At 42.5% G+C, this 27073-nt stretch overlaps 1 protein-coding gene across 1 annotated transcript in view; it reads right to left on the bottom strand.

The window, feature by feature from the left end:
* The window catches only part of RSPO2 (R-spondin 2), a 133653-nt gene extending 118228 nt beyond the window's left edge, over positions 1 to 15425 (bottom strand). Inside the window, exons 1-2 of the mRNA XM_036436785.2 lie at positions 14894 to 15425; positions 14259 to 14510 (exon numbers count right to left, since the gene is read on the bottom strand). Of these exons, the coding sequence (XP_036292678.1) occupies positions 14259 to 14352 (94 nt within the window). The 5' untranslated portion in view covers positions 14353 to 14510; positions 14894 to 15425. The remainder of the gene's footprint in view (positions 1 to 14258; positions 14511 to 14893) is intronic.
* Between the last annotated feature and the right edge of the window lie 11648 nt (positions 15426 to 27073).

Here is a 27073-nt window from a genome sequence, read left to right on the forward strand (position 1 = left end):
GATGCTTCTTGTGTGTGCTCAACAAGAATAATTCAACAAGGTATTTTTAAAAAGAAAATATATAGTATCAAAGCCACAAGGCAATATACACACCATCTCCCACCTACAGAATAAGCATCAGTACAACATTCTGAAGGAAGGTTGGCCAAAAGATCTGAAGTCTCACCTTTGCTTCTTGGTGGTGAAGACCACAGCTAAGTCAAAGACCTAGACTGAAATGCTAGCTCTACCACTTACTACATCTGTGACCTTGGGCAAAGTACTGACTCTCCTGCACATCAAGATTCTTCATCTATAGAAAGGAGGAAGAAACAGAGCCTGCCTCACAAGGTCATTTGAGGATGAAATAAAATCATATGTAGCCTCAAGAACTATGCATGGTATATAGTAACTGCTCAATAAATGTAATGATTATAGTATATTATAGTTATATCTATATATATACTATATAACTATTATATATAGTTATATCTATTGATATATATGTATATACTATATATATAGTTATATAGTATATAGTTATACATATAGTTATATAGTATATTAATTGTTATATCTAGTTCCTAAGGGAGAAAATAAACAAGGACGTTCATAGCAGCATTATTAGTAATACTGAAAAATTAATACTGGAATGTTTAACTTCTAACAACAAGGACAAAAATTTTTAAATTTCACAGTTATCAATAACTTATGATCCAGGCATTATAAATAATATCATTAAAAGAGTTGAGATTATGTGCTTATGATGTATTGTTTTAGAGTATTCTATTTATGGGGAAGGGAAGGAAACACCTGGAAATATAAAAACCAAAATGTTATCGCTGAGTGGAAAGATGATTGCTAGCTTTGTTTTCTTCCTTGTGTTTTCGGTTTTCCAAATTTCCAACAATGAATTAAATCTTGGTTTATATTCATTAAAAAAAAATACTCTTCAGCTAGTGGCTTTTTTTAACCAACAACTTACGTGAGCATGGTGTCAAGTCGTTACCACTTACTTCCATATTGTTTAAATGTCTCAACAATATGGGGATTTATTACCAAAATAACTTTCAAAACCAAATGAAAGAAAATGGAGTATGAAGGACATGAACTACCAGCTCCTAATTAGTGGATACAGCTCATCTGGTTTCTTAAACACAGGTCAAAGGGGGGGGGGGGGGGGGAATTTCCTTCTCTAGAATCTTCCATCCCCAGCTCCGTGTCCCTGGCTGGCAACATAACCAGTGTCTTGTGTCACACTTGTGCCCTCTCTAATGTCCCAGGAAGGCACTGGACTCCTAAGTGCTGCACTTCTCCGGCAATGGCTTGCCAGAGCCGTGTATCAAATATATTTATGTTCAAAATCTCTAACATCCTCTCCAATTTGGTCCTCCCTATGTTTGTGTAAATTAAATGTTCAATGTGACATTATTAACTCCACATATTATGGTGTCTTTCAATGGGAAGTACAAAAATTACACCGATAGTGGCTTTCTTATTAGCAATAAGCTAGGTTTTTAAATGGAAAAGGGCAAGATTTCTGTAATTGAAAGAGCCAGCTGCATCTAATAAATAGAATTTTTTCTTACAACTTTGCTGTCACTTCCCCACTGAAAGGATGTAATATCTAGGCCCTTTCCGCATCTGCCTGCGAGTCAGTCTGTGCTGCAAAATGAGCCACCAATGGATCTGGAGAGCGCACTGAGAGTGGCCAGCTGCCACTCAGGTCAGGCTTCAGGGAAACTTTAATCCTTCTCAGGTGACGTTACTTGTATTCTACAGCATCCAGTTGATCTCCTCAAATATTTTCCTTCCTCTCCTCTCTAAGCCTTCCAGAGAGGGTGTAAGTAGCACAAAGTACTGTTTTTCTACCCAATGAGCCTCAGATTACACCAGGCCGGAGCTACTGTATGCCCACTCAGTAGCTTCTCTGAAAGCTGTTAACAGAAAACATTATCAGAAGATGTCTAATAGAAGTCAGGTTTTCAGAAGGTTTGCATTTCATTCTTGTTAACGGGAGCCAAAAAGATGTTTCGGATGTCAGTCTCCCACTCCTGTTTCAGTAGCAGGAACCAGTCATTGGAAGACCTCACCTCCTCCTTCTGACAGGCAAAATGGCTTGACACAAAGCAAAGCATTTCATTCACTTGTGAAGTTGATCCACTGGCTGGCCAGACTCGGACCAACTCTTTATTGTAAAGACTGGCGAATAAACGGTAAGAATTAAGTGCATTGTCTGCTTTTCCTATTATAACTATGTTTCCTAGGAATAAAATATCTATGGCTAAAGTTAACTTTTTAAATTTATTTAATTTGAGAGGGGGGAGGGAAAAGGAGGGAGGGAAAAAAGGAAGGGGAGGGATGATGTGTTGTTGTTTTTATTTATTTATGCATTCCTTGATTGATTCTGTATGTGTCCTGACCGGCGATCAAACCCACAACTTTGGTGTACTGGGACCATGCCCTATCTGGCCGGGACTGAACTGATTTTTAATAAAATTTCAGCTAACATATGTGAAAGGAATAATGAAAAATTTTTCAAGATCACTATTTGCAAATCCTAATGAAAACTGATGATTCAGACAAAGATCATAAATAGAAGAAAACATTAGCTAAAAGTTGAATAGGAACCTTAAAATGGAAGGATCAGGCTGTTACCACATGAACCCTTGATCAATCTCAGCGTCACACGGGATCTTGTGCTTCCTGGCTGATGTAAAATGAAGCACAAGCACCACCTGAAGAAGTGTTCCAGCCAAAAAGGTTGAACCTGATTCTAATCCAACCTTCAAGGAGACCTTCAAGTTAACAGATAATATGGACGATATTTAAAAATACATAAAAAGTCAAATGGCACCCTAACTGGTTTGGCTCAGTGGATGGAGCATTGGCCTGCACAGTGAAGGGTCCCAGGTTGATTCGGGTCAAGGGCATGTACCGTGGTTGCAAGCACATCCCCAGTGGGGAGTGTGCAGGAGGCATCTGATCAATGTTTCTCTCTCATCGATGTTTCTCTCTATATATCCCTCTCCTTTCCTCTCTGTAAAAAAAAAAAATCAATAAAATATATTTTTTTAAATGACCCCCCAGAAGGAAGAAAATGGAAAAATCCAGAATATCAGACATTCTGCAAAAAACTGACCAGGGTTTTTCAGTAAGTCAATGAGTGGGTAAGTCCTGATTTAGAATCAAAGAAACTTGAGGTACATATCAACCTAGCCATGTGTGGCTATTACTCGAACGCTGATTAATACACACCAGCTGTATAAAGATGTTTTTGAGACAAATGATGAAGTTTGATTACATACTGATTAAAATGTGTTACCAAAGAATAAGCATATTTGCAAGAAACACATAGAATAAAAGGACATATCTGGGCTATGCTTTAAAATAAATATTTCATAATTGACAGGATACAGACAAGAATCACATCAGCCACTGCATGACTTATTGGCCACCAGGAGTGGTACGATTGGCTTCCCTAACTCCACAACAAGCTAACCTCAATCCACTAATGGTGCCTCTGGGAACCACCACTGTCCACTATCAAACAACATTTGGTTTTTCAAATTACTCAGTCTCTTGACCCTAACAAAGTTTCTCCACTATACTGAGCTGGTGGAAGGAGGGTGACCACAAAAAAAGATCTTTCCAGTAGAAGGAATGCTATGGATAGGACAGCTCTGACTTCTCTCACAGCATGAAACAGATATCCAGATCTTTGGTTGAATAAAAGAAGTCAGTTTGCTCATTCCCATCACCCAACCTACAGCTGTTCTCTGCCATGTCTTCCCAGAACTAGATCCCTCAAAATTCTTCTCTAAGCTTGACCCTGAAACATACATCACACACTTCCAAAGAAAGTGAACTTCTAAAATATCATCAAGCAGCAGAGTGTCAAAATGAGCACGACCTATAACTAAGTGTTCTCCCACCTACATGAAACTGCCCAGAGGACTAAGTCAAAGACTAGGTCTGCCGTCATTTAACTCAGATTCACAGATTGCAACCTGGGGGCCCCAGGTGCCATCCCTCTCCATCCACTGGGCTGCCAAGTGTTTCTCATTCGAATGGAGAGTCTTCAAAGGCCAATCATGGCAGTAGAAGAGCTGAGAAAACAAATAATTTCATTACCCCCCAAAGATCTCCTTCTGTGGGGGTTACAGACATAGGATGTATTACTTGGTTATAGGGATATTATCTCCACTCTGATTCAACGAAACTGGAGCCTAGTCTTGAAACAGAAGCAATATGCTAAACTAAATAGCCAAGTTGATGATTCTATAGCACAAATTCTTCACATTGGAAACCAGCTTTTACTACAGCATGGGAGGTGAACAAGGGACAAAAGGGGTTTTTTAATCCTATGTCAGACTTTCATTACTCGAGGGGAGAGAAAATTTAAACAAAATAAACAAACTTTGGATTTTTCAAATAAAATCAGACCATTTCCACCATTCTCAAAGGGCTGATTCATTGAAACAAATGGGTTTCTCCATAACCATGAAAGAATCTGGCAAACAATTAATTGGGAAGTATCGATTTGAACTTGTTTGGGCAACCCCAAATCTTAACAGTTTTTTTAATTTTTTAGGCATGCATTTTATGGAAAACATCCTTAAAAAACAAACAACCAAACAAAAACACTCTAAGGTTTTCCAAGTGGCTGCAGAAGCTGGAATCCATCCCCAGGCGAATGCAAACCCTAGCTTCAATTATCTGTCTTCCAGATATTATTAAAACTGAGAGGTTGGTTACAACTGCCTTTTGATGAACGGGTCTTATATAAAGGAGATTAGGGACCAAACCCAAAAAACACTCCATCAGACTGGAAGCTCTCTTTATGGTTCCTTTCCCCCTCCCTCTCCATGAGGATGTGATGATGACAATGGCATCAATCTTACCTGGAAAAAGCAGCAATTTTGCCACCTGAACCTACAGGGGAAAGCAGAGCAAACACAAATCCTACAGAAAGTCAGAGAACAAAGCACCAGGAAAAGAATGCAGAGTGTGCCCTCTATCGGTGTGAGTGTTTGCCTTGTGGAGTGGCTGCTTGGCAGGTCGTATCCAGCAATAGGTGAGAGGCTAAGGCCCTCACTCACTGTGGGAAAATCCCATATGTGCTGACCCAGCAGCAAGGATCCAGGAGAAGCCCATTTGGCCAGAATGATGAGGGCTCAGCCTGGTTCTGACCAGTCTCTGAGCTGGCAGCTCGAAACATACAAGTCACACCGGTGCCAGCACCAGATGGCATCAGCTGGAAGATTGCAACAGCGATTGCTAACACTATATCACTGCTCTGTTAATGCGATAAAAGTTAGACCATATGAGAAGTTTTAACAGAACCCCTTATTCTAACTATTTTGTACTTTTATAAACTTTTTAGGGAAATGGAGAGGAGACTTTAACAACTATTGTCTTGGAGTAAGGAGTATTAGCCAAGGAAGTATTTACTGGAATAAATCTTGAGATGGCACTCCCACCGTGTCCTCGTATTGTAAAGTACACTCGTGGCCGAGTGTCTAGAAACCAACACAGAACATGAACTTGGAGAACAAATTTCTGTACCATTGTGAAGCAGCCGGTTGGCATCATGCTAATTAAGAAGATTACCGCCTATTTCTTTAATCACTGCTTCTTAATGTGTTGAAGGAAAGAGATGAGCTTTGGGGCCACTTTGATAATTCATCAAAAGCTCTAGATCCTCTCTCTCTATACCTACCCCCTCCCTCCCAAAAAAATATTTTCCTTCTAATTATAGGAGACACAAAAACACTGTCCCCACCTCTGGAGTCCCAAGTGAAGAAACCTTATTCAAAAGGAATGATCCAACCAAGCCTACCTCTGTTTTATTAGTGTGCTTACTATCCTCCCGTGGGTGATGCAAATGAGTAGGTTCTGAGTAAACTGTAAGGCTTTCCCAACAGCTACCTAAGGGGGAAAGCTACCTACAATTAGTTTCTAGGCTTTAGAGTAGATGTAAGACACATTTAATAACTTTTCTCTCATCCCGATTGGTTATCTGATTGTATTCTGATGGCTAAAATATGTGTGTATACATATATACATATATACACACACACACACACACACATGCATGAGTGTGCACACACAGACACACACACATTTGTTCTGGCTATCAGAATACCAGAAATAGAAGAGGTTCCTATAATTCATATACAAGATTGATTTTTTAAATAATAATAAATTTAGCTGTATTACTATGCAAATTTTACCAGATCATACTTTGGTCCTACACCTCAGTTTCTCCATCCCTTCAGCCCTCCGTTACTTCATATCAGTTATGTTATTAGCATAACTATGCATTGTAGTTAGTTCTGAGGCTGAATAATAGTCTGTGGACCAAAGAACTTTGAATGGGTACAAAGGTGGTTTCTTTCCCTTTTATAACTGAATATTTATGTTGAAAGTGTACAAGAAAAGCCAGGCAATTCAGGAGGGTTGAATTCTAGCTCTATTTCTTTTCAATGTACTTGTTAGTTTTTATAAAATCACATTTATTTCAGTGAACAGCCCATCTTTCTAATAAGTCAACCCATTCTTAACTCTTTCAAAAGAGCAGTGAATTATCAGTGCTCTCCTGTAAGTCACAATACAAAAACTACATAGCCTACTCACACCTACAGAAGAACTTGTTCTAAATTGCACATGCACACATACACACACACACACACTCACACACACATGTGCCTCTCACAGGTATCTCTGCATAGCTAGATTTACACTAAAGTCCTAAACAAGGACACAGACTGAATGTTCTCATGCACTAATTGACCTATATTATTGATACGATTACCTTTTGAAAAGGTAAATACTGCTTCCTTTTATTTGCCCCCAACTGCTTGTTCATATAGACAAAGTATTTTGGGGCAAAAAAAAAAAAAAAAAACCACAAAAAACCTTTATTGGCTCTCTCTTTAAAAGAAATGTTTTTAAAATATAGGTTACCTCCCACAGAGTTTACCCTACCCTGCTCCAACTCACCTGTCATTTGAAATACTCTATCATTCAAATTATAAACAGATGTGCAGATAAAATACTCCACAGGCATGAGTCTAGAGAAGTTTGTGGGGGGCTGTAGAGGACAGGACATTGAGGACATCACCTACTCACAGGGTCATCAGGAGTCAGAGAAACTCAACCGCATGTAACACATAGGCACTAACACTCTGAAACCCCGAGGATTATGGAAAGAGACTACAAGATGAGGTCAGAGCTGGGGATGCTTTTATACATCAGTGTTGTTTTGTTTGTCTTTAAACTCTAAAGAAGAATATAGTAAACAGTGAGTTTATACTCATTGTCTAATCATTCATTCAAAGTGCAACTATGTCCAAAGACCTTTGACTTAAAAAAAATGTCTCATTAAATCACCAAAATCATTTTAATGGGAAATAAACAAGACCTCATAGTCAATGACTTCTTATTCAGCACAACTTGTGGAGGAAGCAATCTTTAGACTGGGGGGAGAAGGGTAATCAAGATGAATATGCTAAAGTTCTGCCAAAGAGGAACCTAAACTATAGTAATAAAATTTATGGCAAAATAACCAGAATAAAAGTGAAAATAAGAGTTCTTTAAGAGTAGTACAATAAGTTAAGAAAACAGGGAAAATTCCAGGAAGGCTTCATAGAGACAGTGACATTTTAGCCATGAACTATCACATGCTCAAGAACATGGAAACACATGGAGTGGTTGGGAATGAAGTAATCTGGAATAGCGTAAGTGTAGTGTACTTTCAAGGTGGTGGAAGGTTGGAAACAGGCTGCAGTGAGATGATAGGGAACCTTGAATGCAACATAAAAAACATACGTAGTTGATACACCGGAGACCTGGAAGGTTTAAGTTTATCAGAAGAGAAGTCACATGATCACAAGTCTGTGGGTGAGGAAAAGTCAGTGTGGCAGCAATCGTAAAGGATGAAGTGAGGAAGAAGTGGATGCTGGGAGATGAGTCAGTCAGGGTCTGAGCTACCACATACCTTTGGGGATGGAAAGGAAAGGGTGGATATGAACAGCATTGTTGAGGTAGACTCACTAGGACTGAATGAACCAATAAAAGAGGAAATAGGAAAGTCAACGCCTACAGCGTGCTTCCAGCCTTGACACATAGAAACCCTATGAATGAAAATAAGAATACAGGCAGAGGAACACAATTGGGAGAGGGCTTAAAGGACAAAAAGAAGTTAAATTGTGCATGAAATGGAAAACATACTCATCCAGGAAGGTGCATGGACTATCTATCTATATAACAGTAGTTGGGAAATCAGAGGGTAATATATTCTGAAGCTCAAAAAAATAATTCATTCTAAAAAAAGAAAAAAAAGTTGGGGCTTGAGTTGAAGGACTCTATGTGTAAATAACAATTCAAGATATAGGGATGGGTGCAATCTCCAAGGGAAGAATTAAGAAATAGTCTATGCCTATTCCAAATGAAGGACATAAGAGAAGTGGGCAGAATGTGGAGACAAGCCTAGAACATGGAGCCACTAGCCAAAGGAAGAGACTTTTCTGGATAGGAGTGATAAGATACCTCCTGAGGAAGGAGTAACAAGACTGCAACCATGTTGGTAGAGTTGGCAGTGAAGTGAGTAGTGGGAATGGATGACATTAAAAAAAAAAAAAAAAGAGGGGAGATGGGAGGAGAGGGAAATAGATTGGGAAAAATCCCTGGGGTAGAAGAAAATGAAGTATTTTAGAATTAGGGGGCAGCAGCATGCTTGAGAAGAAAGTGGGTGATATAGAAAGTCCTAGAAGAGAGAAGAAAAAGGGTTGGCCTTGGAAAAACTGAAAATGCTCTATCCTTTCTTACTCCTTCCCTCTCCTTCTTCTCCTTCCCATCCCCTGTCTCCCACCCTGTTTTGTCAATCTGGATGAGAGAAAGATGAAAAGAAAACAAGAACTGAGAAGGAGCCAAAACCAGTTTGGCTCAGTGAATAGAGCGTCAGCCTGCGGACTGAAAAGTCCCAGGTTCGAGTCCGGTCAAGGGCATGTACCTTGGTTGCGGGCACATCCCCAGTAGGGGGGTGAAAGAGGCAGCTGATCGATGATTCTCTGTCATCAGTGTTTCTGATTCTCTCTCATCAGTGTTTCTAACTCTCTATCCCTCTCTCTTCCTCTCTGTAAAAAATCAATAAAATATATTTTTAAAAAAAGAACTGAGAAAGAAAAGTGAAAATCCTTTCTAATTGCAAAAACCCAATCCCTCAGAGTCATACCATCCCTACCCCTCTTCTTGATACACACCCACACACCTAAATATACACATACATATATACATGTATGCTTACATACATGCCCTATCATATAGTTAGGTCTATATATATATGCACTTTAATATTAATTTCACCCTCCATATGTATTCTAGCTAAAATATGAAAACTTATAAACATAGTTATGTAACACTATATTTACCCAAGGGTGAGTCCTTGATTGCTGTAAATCCTGGGGGGAAATAATGAATATCATGACAATTAAAAATAAAAGTTTAAAACTTTATCTTCATATGAGAGCTTACCATCTCCTTTCAGCAGAGTGATGATTAAGTGATATATCAAATTATGTCTGTCATCTGTTTCCTGGCCTTGGGAGGGGCCAAAATACTTATTTCCAGGGGGCAAATGGATTAAGAGGCAGCCATTTGGGAGGAAAGAAATAAAAAGTAGCCTGGACAATCCATAAACTGGCCAGTTTGTCTCTGACTAGATCAAGAGGTGGTTTTTGCATTAAAGATTAATAGAAGTGTCACTCCCAATCTGTGATTTCTGCAAATATGGGGTCCCACCCAAGCTGGATTGTAAAAGCAGATGCAGAGAGCCAGGATTAAATGGAGGCCTGGGACAGTGTCACCTATTCTGGATCACTTCCAAAGTCTCAGGAGCTAACTGAGGTGCTGGCTGGGGCAGGGAGCCTGCCTGACCTCTGTGTACCGCTGAGACACTGGCTGGAAAAACTCAGAATCATGCAGGAAGAAAAAGCAGCCCCTCAACCAAAGAAAAGAAAGAACGTGTGTATGTTGCAAAGGTAAACATCACATCAGCTTTTTTTAAATACTCTGGAACCTAAAGAAAGCAAGCATACAAAACATATTTTGAAGCTCTTTTGTTTTAAGTGCAGGTTAATATGTTCCATGTGCCATTTCATATTTTGAAAGAATACTGTGAGGAACTAAGCTATCACTCAAGGTACTTGTAAAAGCAAATATCTCCAAATCTCTTCATTCAGTTGTTAAAGATGCAAATGAGTTTAGCCCTCTAAAGTTTAAGAGAAAACGTTTATGTTTTTTGTTTTTTTTACCAACCTCAGCTGCCAGAAGCACACCACACGGTTTGTGATCAATACTTCACTTTTGAGGAAGAAGCCAAATCTAATCTTGGGAAAACGAGATGCTCCCACATGTCAGTATGGAGAAGGCTATAAGGCAGGAAGCACTTGTTACACCGAGCCCCTTCTCATCAGACCGCCAGGAACACAAATTTTAGGTTTGGGGTCCTTGCTGCTTTTAAAGAATTTTATCAAGAAATTTTCATAAAACCCTGGTTGAAATGTGATGGAGCATATAAACAGGATGAGGGGGATAGGAATATAAGTCACGAAGGAGCAGGCTCGAGAAATCTCAGGGGCCTATAATAAAGTAATGATGTGTCTATCCACCTCTCAGTAATTCAGCCTGAAATGTGGCTTACAACCACTACAAAAAAAAAAAAAAAAAAAAAGTGAGTCAAATAAGCCAGTTTACCATACAAATAAATCATGAGCGGTCCAAAGACAGATGCAGATGCAGGCAGTAGGGGTTAACAGTAGGTAATAGTGACGATGCATTTGCATGGGAGGTGGGTAAGGGGGCCAATGAGTTATGGCTGTTAACAGACAGACAGCACAGGGGTTGTCAATCAGCTTTTTGAAACATTGACACGTGTCTCCCCTCAAGATATTTTCAGTATTGTGTTCGTGCCTAATTCATTTCAAAATTATTGCTGCCAGGCCCTGTTAGTGTTTATCAAATGCATTTATTTTATTTTAGAAATGTTTCTAACTAAAGGGAAAGATTAATCGGGGTTGCTTATGATGGTCTCCCCCAGGAAAAAAAATCTGTCCATAAGGAGGGGAGGTGGACATTCTCTTCTCTAAATCCTCTGGCTATGTTTTGAAATAAAACATAAGAGTTAAATGATTATATTTGCTCTCTATTCCACACTGGATGCAATTGATTTTAACTGACTAAATTATCTGATCTCTGCCAAGAATTTTATTTCATTAAGAAAATGATATTATAGTGCATCTGAGATCATAGAGCAGACTAAACATAGTGCCAAAGAAGTTCTGAGAACGCTCCACAGTGAAGGTCTGATTATTTGCAGATGGAATATGAAGGGAAGAAGGGGGAAGAAAAAAAAAAAAAAAAAAAGACCCAGTATCAGATCCCAGGCATTAGCCCTCACCAATCCTGGTATCACTGCTGCCTGCATGGAAGCACAAAGCCAAGAGCATAACTGATCTGCAGAACCACAACACCTTCTTTTAAAGGGACTAATCACTTTTCTTCCTGGAAAGTAATATTTCACTGCCACTGTCCCAACACAAAGGGAAAAGGGGAAGTGTTGGTACCACAAAAGGCTCTGCCATGTCAGCTGTCACCGAGGACACGATTTGGCTGGTCGTCAGGCACTCAGGGAGGAACTCATTTAAATCCATCTCCTTCGGGAAAGCCAATTGTTTGGCGCGAAGCAACAATTGGTGGAGGATCAATCAGGGGACATGAGATCAATTAAAACCAGCTTAGAGTTCATGAAGAGGAACAATTCACACAACCTGAGTTAGATCTCTATTCATCTCAAGGCCCTCTCAATGCACCCTTAAGCTTCCTTGCAAGGCAGAATAGCCACTATCACCCTACACTGTCTAGCCGGCCCTTTAAGTAGTTCCACTTTTAATTAAAAACACAGTGCCCCCTTTGTTGGCACGGAGAGTGAGGTCACTTTTAAGGGTCGCAGTTATTTTAGCCAGAAAACTTGGGATTTGGGAAGGGACATCTGTTAAGAAAAAAAAAAAAAAAGGTGTGTGGGGGGGGGAGGAAACACACTTCGATAGAATTTTTTATTTTTCTGGGCAACCCTCCCCATGTCCATGTTCTTGAAAGCATGTGAATTTCGCGAAATTAAAAAGTTGGTTTGGCAAACGTTACCCCTCCCTGCACCACTTCGGGACGGGGCTGCTCAGTGTCAGCACCTGGGGATGTGGAGGGTATGGGATTGTGCTAGAGCAACTTTGAAATAAATAGGGTTTGCCTGGGATACCTAAGAAGACATCCATAGGGAGACTTGTAGATGGCACCCGGAGAGCAGCCTGCAGTATCGCTTCTGGCCGCAGGAGTGCTGTCATGTCATGCTCCACGTTAAACTCTGCAGAAACAATACGCTGATCCCTCCCAGTTCGGCTGACACCGGACAGACCCACAGACCGACAGACAGACCGTGCGGGTCAGACAAGACATCCCCGAATGAGCAAGTCCGCTCACACACAAGCACTTGGCAAAAGCCTTTTGATATTTCTGTACTTCCCAAACTCTAAGCACTTGACTTTTTCTCGACCCAGGAGACCGCAACTCCTGCTTCTAAGAGGGGGTAAGAGGGGAAAGCCTCTCCAAACACTTTTGACCACAGTGTCACCAAAAATTGCCAACTCGACCAAATCATGCCTCGAAGGAAAACGCTGGGTTGGAGAAAGGAGCCGGCGGGAGGGGAGAGGGGGGAAGAGGGAGACAGAAAAGGGGCTTTTCCAAGACTTGGTATCCATATCACACTCTCTCTCTCGTGGCCTCTGGGAGGCATTTCTCCCTAGTATTTTTATACAGGAGAAAGTTCCTAAAAATAAGCATTTGCAAACGTCAGAAATGAGAGAGAACGAGCAAGAGAGAGAGAGAGAGGAGTCTCCTTAGAAACCACCAGTTTGCAGCGTCCGTGGGTGCGCAGGCTGCACCCCGCGGGCTGTCTCCCCGGCTCTGCCCCCGGCGGGGAGGTGAGAACAGCTTAACGACTTCCTAAAAAAAACGGTGAAAAATTAGGGTGCGAAAAGCTCTCTCTCCGAAATCTGCACGCAGGACTGGAGATCCCATAAAACGAGTTATAAACAAATCACATCGCAGGTCGAGCGAGACGTTTACAGCCCAGAGACATCAAGACCTGTTAACCCCCAGGCAGATCCTCGCCGCGCCAAGGTTCAAAGGGCTGGGCTGCTCTGAGGGCGGCGCACCTCCCGGAGCGGGGGATGGGGGATGCAAGGTGCAGGAGGGGTGGGGACTGGGAGGGGGGGTGTTTAAACCAGCAGAAGACTGGATGGTGTGTAGCAGCTCTTCCTCTAAGTGCAGCTGGATGAGCTACAGCCACCTCGGGGCTCAGAGACCGGACTTGGCGCTCTCACTCTGCGGGAGAGCTCGCTCTCTGAAACCTTTCTGGAGGCTTCCACCCGCCTTCTCCGCAGCTCACACAAGTGATGGAGAGGGAGGGAGGGAGAGAGGGAGCGGCTGAAAAGCCGCAAGTGAATTTCACGGAGACCAGAGAAGCCTAGCTCAGAAATAGCTGCCTTGTGGAGAGAAGTAAACGGGGGATGGGATTGGGGGCGCAAAGCCCGGCCTGTCCCCCAACACATCACTGGGCTGGGAGCGCTCCCCGGAAAACCTGCACCCCAGCTCCTGCTCCAAGCAGAAAGTTCCGTGAAGCCTCTCACGCACACGTAGCCTGAGGTTCCAGAAAAAAGACATCCGTGGGGCCCTTTTTTCCTGGAAATGCACGTCCTCCGTCCCGGCCCGGGACCCCCGGAGAGGCTCTCCCGCGCCCCCTCTTACACGCGCGCCCTGAGGCTGAGTCCGGACCCACCTGGGGTCCCCATTCGGGGCGCACACATGCGCGGGGGAAGGCAGAGCTGCAGGGGAGACGGTCCCACGGACCAGAGGGAAAAGGAGACGGAGAAGAACAGGGAAACGGGGTGCCAGATAAGCAATGAGACCAGAGGAGAGAAGAAGTCGGGGCAGACAGACGCGCGGCGGCGGCGAACCTGGAACATGGGCAGGACCACACCGGGGAGCCCCGGCACCCAGCGCAAGCCGGGGTCACCGGCTCCCCGCACGCACCTTCTGAGCCCAGGAAAGTGGGGAGGGCGGTGTGCCCTGCAGCGGGGGGCACCCTCCTGCTCCCCGGCGCCCGGGGACCGCGGGAGGAAAGGAGGCAGCGCCGCGCGCCTCGGGACGGGACGAGCACCCACCTCGCTTGCTGCGTCTCCAGCGGTTGCCCTGGCAGTGGCTGTAATCCATGCAGTTGAGGATGATGAGGGCAAAGGAGAAGAGGCGAAACTGCATCTGGGCGGCCGGGCGGGGCAGAGGCGCCTCTCAGAGTCCGGGAACTGGAGGGCTCATCGGAGGCGCGGAGCCGGCGCTGCCCGCGGAGGGAGAGTGGCCGGGAGCCGGGGGGACGGCGCTGGTCAGTTCCGAGCGGCCAGCATCTCCCCGCCTTCACCCTGAGACAGAGAGACCGGGAGGAGAAACGGACTGGGTGGGGGGGTGGAGAGCCCCAGGGAGGCAGCCGCCCCTGCGCGCGTCCCAACTTAAGGAAGGGAGGGAGGGAGGAGGGGAGGGAGGGGGGAGCGGACTCATCGCCAAGCACTGGCCGCGCAGCGGCTTATCCACGAGCGCACAGCTGCCTCGGACCCGGAGCGGGAGGTGATTGCAATCAGTCCATCAGCCACCTCCGCGGCGCTGGAGGCTCCGACCCGGGGGGGAAAGGGCGTGTGCGGCTCTCCTGGGAGAGTCAAGAGCCCCGCAGGCACCCAGGGCGCGGGGCTGGAAGAGCGCGTTTCGGTCCCTGGGTGGATCCCGGGGGTCGCCCGCCGCGGGCACTTACGTCTCGGGCGGTGCGGGTGCCTAGGCGCGGCGCCCCATCCCGGGCTCGGGAGCCAGTCGCCCCGCTAGCACGTGGGCCGGGGGAAAGTTGGCCCCCGGGACCCGCCGCCGGGAGCGCCTGGCAGCTCGGGGTTCGCGGGTTCGAAGTCCGCGGAGGGTCCCCCGGTGCCGCGTTCCCGCCGGTGAGTGCGGTCCTCGGGCGACTAGGGGCGCGCCCGCTCGCTCTCACTCCTCCCCGGGTCCCTGTGCAATGGGGCGGCTTCCCGAGCTCTCTCTGCAGCTACTTCGCGGCTAAGGTTTCTCCTCCCTTCCTGAGCCGAGGGAGGCAGCACGCTCCCGGGGAGGCCGAGGGGATGTGGCGAGCAGCGCACTTTCCGACGGAGATGCAGCCGGCAGTGGCTCAGGATGCTTCTATAAGTAGGTGGTGCTGTGGTCCACGGCATCGAAGCCAGAGCTGCCTAGGAGTTCCTGGGTCCTAAAGCCAGAAAGTCCCGGGTTTCCCTGAGGTCCTAAAGAGCGCTGACAGCCAGCCTCCAGCTAGCCAGCCTAACCCCCAAGCGAGCCCCCCCCCCACCTCCGGGCTTTCCAGGAGTGGGTAGCAGGGGTGGGGGCGCCCCTGGACCATGCGAGGCTGGCTTTCTCCCGGGCACTCACTCTGAGGTCGGTTCCAATCTCAGCGCCAACCTTCCTGCAGAGGACCAGAGCCACTTGATGGCTTCTAAGCTGCTGATGATGATGAAGAGAGGAGAGAACACTTGAGTCTCATTCCCAAAGATGCCACACCTGGGCCACTTTTTAATTGGCGTTTTTGGATGATGGGAGCGTTTTTTGTGCCATTTTAGTGTTCTTTTCCAGGCCTTGAATTTCAGATGTCCAGAAATTGAAGACTTGAGACAATCATATCGTGACAATAAGAATACTGTATGAGAATAGTCATGTTTATCAACGACTGCCTTATTGCCTACCTCTAATTACTTTTACCAACATCACATGGCCATACTTAGGTGCTAAGAATCCCCTTTCTGCACGCCTGAGTTGCATAAATCTGAGTGGCTATCACTAGTTCCATTTCCTAGAAAAGGGCCTTTGGCTCCTGAGACTGGCCCATAGGGCACAGAGTTGACAAACACGTTGCAGAAACAGAGGGTCTATTTCTCTGCTCCCAGCGTGTTTGATTTTTATCACAGAATTTGGAAGTGGTCGGTCGGAAAACAGTTCAGCGTAGGGAGTGGGTGACACAAACATGATGACTTGATATTGCAGTGAATAGCCCTCCATCATAAATACCACTCCGCCCTGTGCTCACGCACACACACACACACACACACCAAATGCACTTCTAAAGCAGTTAAACCTATGGGAGAATACAGTCTTCTCCAGATAAGCCTTCTGTCCTCTTCTGCCGCTTTAATACCCATGCAAGAACAGTGGTTATCAGTGTCTTTTCAACTCTTTCAAAGCAAAACTAAGCACAAGACCAAGTAAATCTAGCACTCCGTCAACCAGCAGGGTCACTTGAGGCATTTCTCTGGCTCTCTCAGCTTCTTGGCGATAATTTTAGGAAATTAGACCAAGAACTCTTCCATTTCTATTATGTTCTGGCTTACAATCAACTTTCTATTTCCATCAAGAAGCTGGATGTGCAATGGCACAGAGAAATTGTAAAAAAAAATTTTTAAAAGAAGTTTGATGTGGAGTCTAACCAATGTGAGGGCAAACCTCATCACTGACGGGTTTTCAATGTAGGAAAATAAGTCAGCTACTGTCCTCCTTAGATTTACAGCCTGCTTTCAACCTTCTGTCTTCAAAGATTACTTCCATAATTTTAACCATTTGGGTTTCACAGTTGGCATTTTTATTTTAAACCACAGATACTTTTCAACTTAGTGAACTCCCAGATCCATTTTAGAAAAGAGAATTTTAACAGCACCGCTTCTATTGGAGCTTGGTTAATGCTCTTAATAAGATAAGAATGGGCTCTGGGAGAAAAGAAGATGCCTAATTCCTTTCTTCTTGTGCTTTCTCCTGGTCTGTCTCTGCTTTTTAAAGGACACCACTGATCCTCAAATATCTGTCACACTTAGTTCTTGAAGTACTTAATCTCTTTGGGCCTAGTCTGTTGATAATGAGGATTTTGAGAAACCAAGATGGTGGCATAAGGTAAACACCTACATGTAGCCTATCACAACAATTTTAAAATTACAACTGGAAAACAGAGAAAACATTGTCCAGATAATGCAGATTTCCCCCCCACCCCCATTCACTGAATATTATTCCTGATTTCAAGACTCCAGGAAAAATCTCACTTCTAAAAAAACAACTCAAGTGGGTCCTAAATTATTAACTTTAATTCTGTATTCTTTCAGTTCTAAACCCTGAATGTGTTGTTGAGGCTAAGAGTTCATAGTTTCTCCATTTTGGAGGTTCAATGGACTTTTTCTTCAAACTGAGTTTAGACGGCAGTTTCATTAAACTGGCTTTGTAAATGGACATGTACCTGGTGTCTGTTTACAGAGAAGCATACAGATGAGGTAGACATCCCGGGTGACAGAGATGGTTAACTGAGGGCAGGGATGAGGGGATGATGTTATAGATACGAGGCAACTTGTGTACTTTAAGTTTTAGACTTGAATTCATTCATACAGCTAAAATTCAACCTCTAATAAAGGACATACAGGGAAAAGGTTCTGTCCCAGCCAGCCAGTTCTGCTCAGAAACAACCAATTATTCATGATTACCTTCCAGGTTTTGAGTATTCTTCCAGAGATATGTTGTGTTTATCAAGAAAATGTGTGTGTGTGTGTGTGTGTCTGTGTGTGTGTGTGTGTTGCTTAACAACAGGGATACATTCTAGGAAATGAGTCCTTCCTTAGGTGATCTTATTGTCCTACAAACATCAACTAGAATACTGTATTAACTAATATGAGCCTCAATTTTTTTTATACATCTGAGTTCACTCAATATCAGTTCATAAAGGACTTTCCTGGTCCACATATTATTTAATTGCCCAGTTGTATTTAGCCAGCTCCCTACTGATGGATAGTTAGATGGTACTCATTCTTTTTCTGTTGTAAACAAGGCTTCAAATAACCTTTTCATGGGTCATTTTATCTTTTCACTATAAAATTCTAAAAGTAGAAAAGTTGGATCAGTTGGATGTGTGTGTGTGTGTGTGTGTTTCTTAAAATTACCTTCCAAAGAGGTTTTATCAAATTACTGTGTATGAAAGTGTCTGTCTCCCTACAAACCAATCAATATGCTTTGGTCTTTGATACTCCTAGCCAGTGGTCAGCAAACTCATTAGTCAACAGAGCCAACTATCAATAGTACAATGATTGAAATTTCTTTTGAGAGCCGAATATTTAAACTTACACTTCTTCTAATGCCACTTCTTCAAAATAGACTCACCCAGGCCATGGTATTTTGTTGAAGAGCCACACTCAAGGGCCCAAAGAGCCACATGTGGTTCATGAGCCACAGTTTGCCGACCACAGTCTTAGGCAAAAAAAAAAAAAAAAAAAAAAAAAATGGTATCTCAGTTTCTCAGTTGTTTTCTTTTCTTCTAAATAAATTATGTGTCTTTAATATACTTAAGCAACTTATATTTTCCATAAACTCTCCATGATATTGGTGACTTCTTTTTATATGTTCTTTGTCATTAATTTTTGTTTTATAGAATACATACATAAATATATATATATATATGTGTGTGTGTGTGTGTGTGTGTGTGTGTGTATATATATATATATATATATATATATATATATATATATATATATATCTCCTAATATTTAAATAGACCAAAGAGTGAACAACCAAACAACTGGTCACTATGATGTGCACTGACCACCAGGGGGCACCTGCGGACATGGCAGGTGTCGGCAGCAAGTGGCAGAGCATGGAAAAATGGTGGGTGATGGCCAAGGTGGGTTGGTGGAGCAGGTGAGCGGGGGCACCAGACCAAGGCAGGATGCCGGTCACTGTATTCAGGGTGAGCCTCTGGTGGTTATTGAAAATTCTTTGCTCCGGCGCCATGGAGCCACCAAGTGCTTGCACCCACTGCCTGCGCCCAGCGCCAGCCCAGATCCTTGAGCATAGTCAGTGGATGTAAGGGGTGGCTGCTGGCCCTGATTGCCCCTGAGGACTTTTCCACATCCCCCTGCTCCTGAGGGGCGATCTGAAGATGCCTGGCCCACTCACACCTGCCTCTGGTGAGCGTCAGTGTGTGGGTTCAGCAAGTAGCTGCAGGAGTGGGGCTGCTGTCAGGGGATCAGTAGGCAGGGGACTGGGGCTGTGGTGGGAGGAACCGGGTGGGGGCACAGAGGATGGGCCAAGAGAGACTCGCCCCTGTGCCCACCGCAGCCTCACAGCCCACAGTTCCTTTCAAGGTGCATGAATTCGTGCACTGGGCCACTAGTAGATGTATATTATCTTTTGAGATTTGAATTTCATATCTTTTTCTGAGTTTATCTCATTTGTCTCTAAATTCTACTTTTGACATATATTACTATATTGAAAATTATAAAATATTTTTATGTAGTTAAATTTGTCAGCCTTATCTTGTATAGCTTCTATGTCTGTGTAATACTTATAAAAGTTCTTCCCCAAGCCAGTCTTCTTAAATTTTCATTTGGCAATTGTCGCATACTTTTCTTAATGTTAAAAACTATAAGATATTAGTAATTTTATGGCTGTACAACATGGCCACATTAGAATGGATTTAACATTTTCTGAACCTTTTCTAAACATTTTTGTCCACAGATTTGGTTGACTTTGGCTCTGACTCTCATTTTGATTAGCTAATTGATTTAGAATTCTCTTATCTTTTATGTTATCAGATATTCATATTCTCTGATTTAAAGTTTCCCACATTCTTTTTCATTGTTGAAATTTGTTGATATTTTATTCACTCTTCTGGTCTAGAATTTATTCATTAATTACTGTGGGATAAATTATGTCATTTTTTGCCATTGTATCATATTGATAGTATAATTTTTTTTTCTGTTAAACATAAGCTGAATGTCCATTTTGTTGGTTGCATGTAATAGTCTATATTCATTTATCACATTTTGTATTAAATAATTAAATTCATTAACAGGAAAGATCTTCAACAAGGTCATTGACCAGTCCTTATCTAGGCCAATGTGTTGTTTTTAAAAACTACACCATAATCACTTATTTAACATTTGAAAAATGTGTAAATATTTGACTTCTCCAATGTTAATACTGTGCTCTGACACTGGAGAACTGGTCTGTAGAGTGATGTGATAAGGCCCATTTCTCATCTGCTCTCCGTCCTCATGGAAGAGGTCCAGGAGGCTCTCCTCAAAGGAAGTCCCACTCTGACCAGCTCAGAAGAGAAATCTCAAGATGTGACCTCAACTTTTAAAATGACTTCCTTTCTTTAATCTTGTGTGTTCTAAACTCTTTTGAAGTACAGTTACATGTGTCATTTCCATTCTTTTTTGTGGAAGGAAGTGTTACTACACCCAGTTAATAACAAGAGATACATAAAGATTCTGAGCCATTTTAAGAATCAGACTCAGTTTTCATTAATGCGGAGAGAATATCTCTTTTCACTGCAATACTAATTGAGATGAACAATGGAATAGGGAATACCAAGAGCAGGAAATACCTTCCCAGCACTTGTTTCAGTACTAGTATCCAAAATATATATGCTTCTACTAAGCCATTGGTTTGCCTTTACCTTATGGTTATAATGGATTGCATTATTGCACAAAAGCAAATTTGTGACAAATGTACAAGCCAGAAAGGCTTTTTATTGGTCTCATTTCTTGCTGCATTTTATGCTTCTATTCTTATTTTCCTTTTGCTATGTTTACCCACCTACTTTTAATGCATTCTAATTTGCAATATTATATGCATCTTTATAAGACACTTTAACTTTGGAACAATATACATTTTCAAAAAATAATCACACATACATTCAAAAAGATACAAAAAGATAAACACAGGTTAGAGAATCAGCCAGAGGGTTCTTCTTCTAGTTGCCGAGTGTGACTACTCTATTCTTTCCAGAACTGAGGACATAATCATGGTGTGAAGTTGGTGATCCACTAACCCCACTGGGAATTGGACCCAAGCCAAAAGTCTACCAATTACCTAGTCGTCATAAGCCCCTTCTTTTGACATTTTGAATGTCAAGAAATGAATAGTGGTTATCAAAAGTCTGGTTATTAACATCACCCCCCCCCCAACACAGTCATCTGCATAAATGGCCTAGGTCCTGCTGGGGAAAGCCAGAAGAAATCTCTGGTGAGGGTCCTTGCTAAAGAGACCTGACCTCTTCTTCAGGGAGCTCTGGGATGTGAACTGGCTCAAGTCTAGGATTAGTTAAGGGGCTGTGACTCTCCAGTGCGGTGACTCAAGTTACACTTCCATAAGTCAAACTTCTTCTGTTATACAAATAAAATAAGACTTTAGTAGGCTGCCCATCTATTTCAGTTCTAGGGGGAAAGTAAGTTATAAATACCAGTGACAATTATGTAATACAGTTCTAAATGTGCAGCATTGCTTGTATATTTGGTACCCTTCGCCTGTGTCACAATGTACTTTTTATGATGTTTTCAGATGGTAGAAATGAGTCAAAATGAGAAAGTTAAGATTGGAAATATACCAGAGTCCAAATGGACCAAGATGATAATATTTTGGGGGAATCAGAAGCGCCCACACCATCTACCTCAAGACACGGAAAGAAAGGTGTGCATCAAAGATTATGAGAAGTTGACCCATAATGTCACATCAAGAAACATAGGTTTGCCCTAGCTGGTGTGGCTCAAAGGATAGAGCATCAGCCTGTGGACTGAAGGGTCCCAGGTTCAAGTCCAGTCAAGGGCACATGCTCAGCTTGTGTACTCAGTCCCCACTAGAGGGCGTGCAGGGGGCAGCCAACCAATGATTTTCCCTCATCATTGATGTTTCTATCTATATCTTCTCCCTTCCTCTCTCTGAAATCGATAAAAATATTTTTTAAAAAGAAATATAGGTTTGCTTATCTCATTCTGGCAAACACTATCTACAAGCAGAGGACAATGAAAGAATGGGGCAGGAAACTGGGAGAGTGGACAGCAGAAACCAGGGACCAGGAATGATGGAGCACAGACCAGGGATTTCAGAGAGAAGGCTTCCAGTTCCTAGGAATGGCGAGCTAGATTATTTAAAACCAACTCTCCTGCTGGGAACCACTAAAAATGCTGATTATAATACCATTTTTTTTCCACCAGCCACAAGCAGCTAGTAAGATAGTAAAGAATAACAAGCCAAACGAGAACTCAGGATGATAAGTGAGCACAAAAGCCACTTTATTCTGAGGCTGTTAATTTTCTTTCTTTTTTTTTTTTCAGGGAAGATTAAATAGTAGCTTTAGAGTCAGGGTGGCTCAGTAGTAAAGCCACCCTCACCACACCTTGCATCCCAGACTTACATCACCTCAGGGGTCTAGAGATCCTCAGGCAGTAAGTTGGAAAAAAACTGATCCTCTTCCTATACCAATAGTGCCCACAGGTGCTGGCAGAAGCAAATTTAAAACCTGGACAGGGCTCAGTGGTTGAGTGTTGACCTCTGAAACAGGAGGTCACAGTTCAAATCCTGGTCAGGGCATATTCCTGGGTTGCAGGCTCAAGCCCCAGAATGGGTGTGCAGGAGGTACCAGATCAATGATTCTCTCTCATCACTGATATCTCTCCCTCTCTCTCTCTCTCTCTCTCTCTCTCTCTCTCTCTCTCTCTCACCCTCTCTCCTTCTCTCCCTCTCTCTCTCTTCCTCTCTAATATATATTTAAATGCCTGGAATAAAGTACCTTTATCCAAAAGTCACATTCGTTCTGTGAGTAATTTTTCAAATATAATAAGCAGCACAAAATTAAACTAGACATATATACAAAAAAAAAAAAAAAAAAGTCACTGTGGACAGGAAACAATAGACAACAGACCCTTGGTATAACCAGGCAAACTACAAAACAACTATACTTGAATGTGTTTAAAGCAATAAAAAACAAGCTTTACAGTATATTTAGGGGGTAGAATTGAGAGAGAGTGGAAATGGGGGGAAAAGGCTAAGAACAATCAAGTTCTGGGGAGAAAAGAAAGGACTCTCTCCATCCACTCATGCCTATAAAGTGGATAAAATCAGTAACTGCATTATTTCCATTGAAATGCATTCTTAAGCCCTTCCTATGTAGCAGGTATCTGTTGTTTTTGCCTGTCTATTTTCCATTCTCCCTTCCTCTCAATCAGCAATTTTATTTCCACATGCAGTATGTCCATTTACAAGGAAGTCTCACCTTCCTCCAGGCTCCCAGAGCGGTGAGGTGACCGCAGCCTGGCCAATGGAAGCATTCCATCCCCCGGTTACTGTAATTGATTCAGCAATGGACTGTTTCCCAAGACAGACCAATAAAAGCAGAACTTTTGCTGGAACTCCTGAGAGAACTGAAATTGCTGAGGTCACTAAACAGGTAAACTAGCAGGGTGGTGGCTGTCTTAGTGCCCTGAGGAGAGAGCCTGCCTGTGACTAAAACCAACATCAAGAAAAGCAAAGCCAAGGAAGAGAAATAGATTCTTTGTTGTTGTTGTTGTTAATCCTCACCTGAGGATATTTTTTAAATCTTTCTTATTTATTTATTTATTTATTTATTTATTTATTTATTAATCTTCACCAAAAGATATTTTTCCATTGATTTTTAGAGAGAGTGTAAGGGAGGGAGGGAAGGAGGAAAAGAGGGAGAGGGAGGGGGAGGGGGAAGGGGAAGGGGAGAGAGAGGGGGAGGGAGAGAGAAACATTGATGTGAGAGAGATACATGGATTGGTTGCCTCCCAAACATACCCCCACAAGGGTGGGAATTGAGCCTGCCACTGAGATACATGTCCTTGATCTGAATCAAACCTGGGACCCTTCAAGCTGATGCTCTATCTATCCACTGAGCAAAACTGGCTAGAGTTCACCTGAGGATATTTTCTCCATTGATTTCTTAGGGAAAGTGGAATGAAAGGGGAGAGACACAGAGAGAGAAACATTGATGTGAGAGAGCCACTGACCTCCTGACCCCGTAACCTAGAGCTGGGGGTAGAGCCTGCAACTGAGATACCTGCCCTTGACTGGAATCAACCCAAGATCCTTCTGCCCAGGGGCCAACACTCTAACCACTGAATCCAAACCAGCCAGGGTGAGAAATAGATTCTTTTAAATATATATATTTATTGTTGAAAGTTTTACATATATATCCCCTTTTTTTCTACAATGATCCCATCCAGCCCATCCCCACCCTATGCCCAGGCCTTCACCACCCTACTGTCTATAATATGTCCATGGTTATGCATATATGCATACAAGCTCTTTGTCTGATCACTTGAGAAACAGATTCTTAATGGCATCTTTTTAGTACCTAGATTCTGAGCCTGACACTTTTCCATTTTATGAGGCAGTACATTTACTTTTTTCTGCTTAAACCAGTTTGAACTGCATTTCTGCAAACCGGAGAGTCCTGGTATACAAGAACTGTAGTCAGAGTAGTGGACTGGTCAACAAGAATGAACTATCTGAAATAGGGAGAAAGGATCAGTAAAAGAAAAGGAACGGAAACTTAAGAGGAAATGATTACAAAATTCAGATAGAAGACTGACCTATTACTAACCTATCTTAAAAACAATCTCCTCCTACTGAATTTCCATTTATCAATTACCCTTTCCTGGAACTTAAAACATTTAACCTCTTAGTGTGGCTAACTTTGTATCTCTTTATCTCACCTACAAATCTGCATACCTTGAGGAGCAAGTAATCATAGGATTTCAGAGTTATCAAGTACCTTTCTCATTTCAAAAATTGAGGTAGAGACCATATATGGTTTACCTTGGTATCCCAGATATATTCATGAAGCAATATTAATTGAATGAATAGGTTATTGAAATAGAAAGAGAAAAGGAAATAGGAAATAAGAGAAATGAAGAAAAAAATGAGAGATTACAAGAAAATAAAGATTATGTATTTTGGGAAAGGGTGAAGGAAAGAAATTGGAAGAGAAAAGTGAAGAATAAGAGCAGATAGAAGAAATTAGGACTATTGAGCAACACTTGTGTATCTCCAGTTGTGGGCTAACTTATAATGTTTTTCTTTTAGACTTTCTTTAAATATATGTTTATTGATTTCAGAGAGGAAGGGAGAGAGACATATAGGAAAATCAATGATAAGAGAGAACCATTGATCGGCTGCCTCCTGCACACCTTCTACTGGGGATCAAACCCGCAATCTGGGCATGTGTCCTTGACCAGAATTGAAACCAGGACCATTCAGTACGCGGGCTGATGCTCTATCCACTGAGCCAAACTAGCTCAGTAGACAGAGCTCTTTTAGACTTTTGACCCTCCCAAAGTTCCTCTGCTTGTGCAAATAATAAAATTTATTTCTTAATTATGTGAGTGCACACCAAACACCAGAAGGAAGGTGCGCTGGATGGTAGGCGGAATCCTGGTTTCAATGGATGGAAGGAGACTGGAAACACCCTAGACCAGTGGTCAGCAAACTCATTAGTCAACAGAGCCAAATATCAACAGTACAGCAACTGAAATTTCTTCTGAGAGCCGAAAATAAACTTCTGTGCCTGGGCCATAAAGTTTCAATCACACTGTATATGCGTGCCTGCATGTAGTATCGATATTTTGTGGAAGAGCCACACTCAAGGGGCCAAAGAGCATCATGTGGCTTGTGAGCCGCAGTTGCCGACCACTGCCCTAGTCAGACTGATGTTGGGCTTATGGAAAGTTCTTGATCATCATGGTAGATTGCTTGTGGTTTTCAATTATTCCTTTTCCTTTCCTTTATGGTAATTATTCATCTTACTCATTGCCATGGAGCCTGCAGTGACTTCTGTGGAACAAACACACTGCCCTGCCCCATGGACATCAGCTATGGCCATGCGATTTACTTTGGTCAGTAGCATTTTTGACCCATAACATCTAAGCAGAAGCATTAAGAACCATAGCTAATGTCTCTAGCTCTTTTTCTTTGAATGCAAAAAAAAAGGCGTGATTCTAATAAGAGTTGCTCCTTTATCTTGGGTCCTGGAAAAAGAGGACACGAGCAGTGGAGCCACTGCTGACCTTCAGGCACCTTTGTTATTCAAGTTATTGAGATGGAGGGATCATTCGTTACCAAAGCTGAGCTGACTTGTACATCATTAAATTGCCTTTGACGCAAAAGCAACAGTTATTTTTTAATATATGTTTATTGATTTCAGAGAAGAGAGAGGGAGAGAGAAATTGAAACATCAGTGAGAGAGAATCTGCAATTGGCTACCTCCTGCACGCCCTCTACTGGGGATAGAGCCTGCAACCTAGGCTTGTGCCCTGACTGGGAATTGAACCATAGCCTCCTGGTTCATAGGTCGATGCTCAACCACTGAGCCACATTGGCCGGGCAAACATAAATTATTTTTTTAAGTAAACACCTGAGTTACTTTGTTTCCATGGTTATGTGATCTGAGATAAAACTGATTCAAGAAAAAAAAAATACAATGTGTGAAATAAAATTTTATCTACATTTATAATTTTTCATTTTTCAATACCTATGTAGGACCTGAAAAAGAACCACCAAAAATCGATCCATATTTGTTATTACTCATATAACTCACAGATTCATAATGCCCAAGAATGCAATAAAAGAGAATCTCCATAAATTCCCCCAGCAGAGACTTAGACTGCTTTGCTCTCATTGCAGGAAAAATAGACTTTACTTTTAAATGTTAAAAAAAAAAAAAAAATTATAAGGCTGTCTGTGTGTATAGGGAAGACCACCCCTTTCCTCACCACTACCACCATAAAAATATTTACAGACTATAAATATCTTGGTTTCAGGACCTAACTGGTCATCTGATAGTTCAGTAATAGTCTCAGTGCAGAAAGAAAAATATGTTTCTTGGTTTCAGAGGAAGGAAAAGGAAAACAACTCCAATAGTTGCATTTTTTAATTCCAAGCTACAAAGGAAATGTTTGCTTTCATGAAAAACCAGTGAAGCAAGACTCGCCTGAATTTTTATATAAAGCTTCCCCACCCCACCCCCACCCAAAAAAACAACAACAACAATGGACTATAAGGTAACACCACTTCAGAAAAGGTGGGATTCTCACTGTATAAGGTAATAATAATGGACAAGAGTACTACCAGCAAT

This window comes from Pipistrellus kuhlii, unplaced genomic scaffold (assembly GCF_014108245.1).
Source record: "Pipistrellus kuhlii isolate mPipKuh1 unplaced genomic scaffold, mPipKuh1.p scaffold_m20_p_14, whole genome shotgun sequence".
Taxonomy (NCBI): domain Eukaryota; kingdom Metazoa; phylum Chordata; class Mammalia; order Chiroptera; family Vespertilionidae; genus Pipistrellus; species Pipistrellus kuhlii.